The sequence below is a fragment of the Microchirus variegatus genome (genome assembly GCF_963457635.1).
Source record: "Microchirus variegatus genome assembly, chromosome: 7".
Lineage (NCBI taxonomy): Eukaryota > Metazoa > Chordata > Actinopteri > Pleuronectiformes > Soleidae > Microchirus > Microchirus variegatus.
Window position 1 is genome coordinate 9,029,486 of NC_139808.1, and position 6,000 is coordinate 9,035,485.

The 6,000-nt window shown below is 40.9% G+C and overlaps 1 protein-coding gene across 1 annotated transcript in view; it reads left to right on the forward strand.

Moving 5' to 3' along the window:
- The window catches only part of arhgef10la (Rho guanine nucleotide exchange factor (GEF) 10-like a), a gene marked incomplete at both ends in the record, with an annotated part of 107,614 nt that extends 102,568 nt beyond the window's left edge, over window positions 1-5,046 (forward strand). Inside the window, 2 exons of the mRNA XM_083893071.1 lie at window positions 3,331-3,453; window positions 4,496-5,046. Coding sequence (XP_083749197.1) covers window positions 3,331-3,453; window positions 4,496-5,046 — 674 coding nt within the window. The remainder of the gene's footprint in view (window positions 1-3,330; window positions 3,454-4,495) is intronic.
- Window positions 5,047-6,000: the final 954 nt, after the last annotated feature.

A 6,000-nucleotide genomic window follows, 5' to 3' on the forward strand; every position in this document is an offset into this window, starting at 1 on the left:
TGGAGAGGGTATAGGGTATAATGTGGAACCTTTAACTTCTTCTCAAACACTGTTATAATATTAAACCCTGACTTTATCAGCAGTTTACCCACTCACTCACTCACTCACTCACTCACTCAGTAATTGCACCTTCTGCTGCTGCTGCCTTTGGTTTGCTTGTTCGCTCAGATGTCTTCCAGGGATCCCAAAACAATGCAGAAAGGCTCTGCCGCTTTATTTAAAATTCCTAATGATGAGGAAATTATACACAGAGGAAGAACACACTCCTGCTGTGAGGCTGCAGGTAACAGACAGTACACACACACACGCACATGCACACTCACAGCATAGGAGAGATAAAGAGGTAGAGAGAGAGAGGGGACTCGGGCTAAACCAGTGCTGTGTCACTTTACGACATGTTGTTAAACTGCAACCTAACCGTTTGTTTAACAGGCAAATGTAATATTTGAGCATCTACATTTACATCTAAAGAGCAGAGCTATGTCCAAGTCTATCTGTATTTCCATGTGTCATCATCAAATGTTTAATTATGACAAAGGTGTTACTCAGATATTTCTACTATGTAAATTATATAGGATAATATGTATTTTTTTCCCATTGGAAATATTATTTTCTTTTATGTGTAAAAGACAAAGAAATCTTGAAAGGTTCCCCATCTGCTGCGTCTGATTTTGTTTGGCAACCGCTGGTTTAAATCCTTATCTCGACGTGAAGCTAAAATAGTCACCGTTTTCTGGATTGAACTTTGATTGAACAGTGTAATGTGACAGAAAAAATGACTTCATCTGCATTTATATTGTTCCCCAGAAGTAAGAATGTTTTTTTTTTGTTTGTTTTCCTTTTACACAGTGACTCAATTTAGAAAAAAAGGAACTGCTTTATTCTGCATTAAAAAACACTGCAGAAAATAGCATTTCCCCCAATATCTACACACAGATGCTTATTATGGCACAGTATCTGTATCCGTAACATGGTGTTGCCAATGAGGAACATGAAAGTTGTCTGTTGCCCCTTTTAATGTAATGTCCAACAGTGTTGCCGTTTTCAAACCTATTTCAAACTACACTTACCGGTGAAAGACCTTTGTGTTTGGAGCACTTCACCTATTTTTGGGGTTGCAATTGTTTGCAGTTTGTTTATGAAAGAATATCAGGTTTTAGTGCACAACATGTTTTTCAGCAATTTCAGGTGGAAAATACTACATAAACAGTCACTATTCTTCATATTTAAAGGGGACATATTACGCAAAATCAACTTTTTAATAATTTAAATCCTTATATGTGGTCCTATCAGTCGGCAAAGTGTGAAAAAGATGACTCACTCATGTTTTTGTGGTCCTCCTCAGTCTAAGTACAGGAGATAAAACACACGATGTTGACTTCCACACTCACAGGGACGTCACAATGCACTAAATTCCTGGAATTGTTGTCTCTGTTTTGTGCATAAAACATGCGAGAGTGCTGGTGAGGGCAACCTCATCTGAAAACCAAAAGTCCACAAAAAGTTCTATTCTTGTGTGCAGCACAGAGTTCTACACAAACTTCCAGCCTCAGAGGATTTATCTGTCCAGTGGATACATGTTATATATGACGGCAATGTGCCTGCTAGAGCCTGAAAATGATCACTTTTCCAAATGCTAACTGCTGTTAGCTCCCAGGAGCCTCTGTGGCCGATGTAATTTCCTGTCCCTTGTTCAGTTTTACTTTTCTTTGTTCTTTTTTTTTAATGTGGACCAAACGAGATACTGTTAAACAGAGCGTTCTGAACAGGGCTGTTTTGGCAGGGTGATTGAACTGCTGTGGTGCTTCATACTTATTTTATTTATCATTTTACATATTTTATTTTACCCAAAGCATGTCACAGACACGTTAATTAGGACACCAGGGAACTAGTTTAACTTGGAGAAATAGGGTATAATATGAGTCCTTTTAAGCCCAACACTTAATGCATTTAACATTACAGGTCAAAATTCCCTATTCACACAGCTAACACACACATATATACACACGTCATTAGGGCCAAGTGGGCTTCAGAATCTTGCCTGAGGACACGTTGAGGAGCACGGGATCAAACCACCGACCTTCCAATTAGTGTTCGACCCGTCCTCTCTCCTGAGCCACAGTGGTTCCCCCCACAGTGCCTCAGCGCACCTGTGCATACAGGGTTAAGTTGTGGCTCTATCCAAAGGTTAAGGGTGGTTAAGGTTTAGGTTAACCGCGGTGTCTATGGTGGCATACATTACTCAGGGCTTCTGTGAATACTTTCCTTCATGCAAGAGACGATCTCTGAGAAAACTGTGGGCAAATATTGGCAGACTTAATTGCTTTCATTGTCCAACTCTGTCCTTTTGTTTAGGTTGATTTACAATGTAGACAGTTGTTGTCAAAGCCTGAATGGATTAGAGTACATTTTTGAAATGTCCCTTTGGAGGCAGGAGGCAGAGATCAAGCTTGTCTCATAGATAACACTATTAAAACACGGCTGAGCAAGATTACAGTTTTAGCAGGCGACACATGCACCGGCGGAAGTGAACAGGGCTGGATTAGTAATGTTAAACAAATATGAAATGAGTGAACAACAAGGATGTATTGCTACCTTTTATTCTCACTAGGAAACATCACCATGGCAATCAACAGCTTTTGTTTTGTTTCTTTAAAGTAGAGTATTTTCCTGTTCTCTGGGTTTGATTTGTTTGCTGTTCCTATGTATGCCTCAATTATGATTTTATCTTTGCTGGAAGAATCTACTTGAATGGCTTGGATTTATGTGAAATCTTCATATTCTACTTTATTCTTTGTTACAATGTGTATATGCGACTCCCATTCTTACAAGTTCACATAAAAAAGCCTCGGTAGTTCAACATTTCAAATCCACATAGATCTCGTCGAGTAGGATTTTCCCTCCTCCTCCTTTGTGCTTTATGATTGTTTGGGCCAGTAGCGAGCAGACAAGTCCAATTTCTCATAATCTTTTTGTAATCCAGCGCCCTCGGTGGCTGCGCGGTGCATGCCTGAAGCTCGTCAAAAACAGATTGATCACAGAGCTTAAATTCTTTCCCAGAGCTAACAGTGATAACAACAATACTTTTTTGCACTGAATGGGCCGTATCCCAAGCAGGACTTTTGAAGAAAGTCAAATAATAATATCAGTTAATATAAGTTTGGAGTTCTCTCTCTTATAGGCAGACCTTCAACTCTCTAAAATGTTGACGTTTTTTTTTATTGTTCTTTCAAAAGCTTTCAAAAGTTGTTGTATTTCTAAGCTACTTGTCCTTCTACGACAGTGAAAAAAAAACAACACATTTTCTGATTTCTCTTTCTTACGTTGCAGGTCATAAAAACATGCGAGTCACGAGTCTCCTCATTTGCCACGGGCTGCTGTGGGTGGGCACTGCCCAAGGCTTAATTATCACTCTGCCAGTCCCCAAACTGGAGGGCATCCCAAAAATAACAGGTATGGATCAGAGGAGGTAAGGGCGGACGTACGTCTGTGATTGAGCAGCCTCTCGCGAGGTCAAAGGAAAGCAAAGAGTGTTTGGTCGTGACAGAAAATGACTCTGCTCTGCCTATTACTGAGGTCACACTTCACATTTGTCTGGTGGCCCTTGGAATAAGTGTAAATATTATCAGTGATGCGTCACACAAATTATATAGAGTATATATTCTTGCGGGGTCGTTTAAAAACTGAGCGGATGAGGTTGTTATTTAAACCTCTGCCGCAACCTTGATCCACGGTGGCCCTGAGGTGCAAAAGGCAAACGCAAATCACAAAACACAAATGCAAAACACAAATGCAAAACAAACATGTATTTTTTGATTTGCGTATGTGTTTTGCATTTGTGTTTTACACCTCAGGGCCACCGTATTAATCTGCTAATATTACTGTTAAAGTGAGTTAATACTGGTTATTGTTGATTGATGTACACATACACTACTGTTGTCGCCTATACATTTTTTTTGTGTTTTTCATGAAAACTCACTCTTTTATTCATCAAAAGAGTTGCAAAATGAATAGAAAATATAGTCAAGACATTAACAATATTAGAAATAATGATTTTTTTTTCAAAATAATACATTTTGCCCTTCAAACTTTACTTTTGTCAAAGGACCAGTAAAACTGTTTTCAGCTGTGCTAACATCATTGCACAAGGGTTTTGAAGGGTTTTCTAATCATCCAATAGCCTTCTAATATGATTAGCAAACACAATGCACCATTAGAACACTGGAAATGGGCCTCTATACACCTATGTACATATTCCATTAAAAATCAGACGTTTGCAGCTAGAATAGTCGTTGACCACTTTAACAATGTATAGAGTGAATTTCTCATTCAATGTTATATTCATTGAAAAAAGTGCTTTTCCTTCAAAAATAAGCACATTTCTAAGTGACCCCAAACTTTTGAACGATAGTGTAATTAAAACGACAGCTTCTGTCTTACCGTTTCTCTTCCCTGTGGATGATTTTTAAATATTCTGTCCACGTGTCTTTCACAGGAAAGGGCATGGTCTCTCTAAACGCCCACTGTGGGCCTGTTGACTTCCTCGTAGCCACCACCAGCACCCTGTCCCCTGAACTGCTCAAGAGGGATTCCGTCGGGGATAGCCCCGACTCTGTCTGTGGGGGCGAGGACCGCAGTGACACCTCCTCTCAGGAATCACTGCAACAGTCCAGCTCCTACCAGGGAGAGGGGAGAAGCAAAGGACGCGGCGTCCTGCTGCAGTACAAGCTGCGATCCACATCGGGATTACCCGGTCGTCCATTAACGGCGCAGGGTGACGAGGCGTCCGACTCCTCCTTGGAGTCTCTGGAGCACAGTGTGGAAGATGGATCTATCTACGAGCTCAGCGATGACCCTGAAATGTGGGTTAGGGGCCGTCCTTGTGAGAGGAATGGGGGACGGAGGGACAGGGTGATCTCTGCTGCGGTTATCTCTGGAGGCAAGGGCTTCCGCAGGCTGAAAGAAGGGGCTCCAGCAGGTACAAGGACAAATGTGGAGGGTTTAGAAAACATTCTCATGGTATGGCAGCTTCCACTGACAGTCTGATGTGGGGTGAAAAAAATATTGCAAGGTGATTTGTATTTATAGTTGTCGCCCGGGCATAGTCTTGAATAACCTGAATAACCCTTAACGAGAAGGTGTTGCCATTGTTAGAGAGCTTGACGTCTAATGATTAAGACTGTGGAATAAGAACACTGAAGCATGCTGTTTACAAAATGTACTTTCAGCCCATTAGTCGCTTGGAACGTTCAGGATTGCATATCATCGCCTTTCCACCGGTGGAAAAGCTGCCACAGTTTAGTTCTGTGTCATTGTTTTGATGCGGTTCCTCCCTCCTGCTTTTTTTTTTTTACTAAGGATTGATACGCTGCAGTTTAACCTCATCATTGCGGCACGCACTCTGCCACGTTTTTATTTTATGCGAAGGACTTCTGTGTGAGCAGTCATGGACGTCACACCTTTGAGAGGCAGCCTTTGTTGAATCTGCCATGCTCTGCGGTGCAAGAGATGAACGTCTTTTATCTGATCCTGTGGGAGAGATCCCATCTGTTAAGAGCTGAAAGCTGGGGACTACCACCACATCACACATAAGCACATTACTATCACTTTATTAGCTTTGCCAGCCTTTCTCTCATCCCATACAATGTGAATGTATGAAATCTTATATTGAGCCCGGGCTCTTGTGAAATAATTTGATTTTTCCTATTTTGTCGCAGCTGTTGCAAAAACAGACGATAGTCACGCTCGCCGAAGCTGGCTGCAGAAACTGCTTAAGAACATTTTTAGACAGAAACCCGTTAATACACAACGGATATTTTCGCGCTGTAGAAAGGTTTATTTTCTTGGGAAATTAAACATGTCAAAGCAATAATATTTTTTTCCACACACTAAAAATGCCAGATGTCTCCTTTATTATTTACGATCACCTGACGGCTACACAAAACAAATATGTATTAAATATTAATACAGTACACAACTCGCATTATCTGGACATCAGTA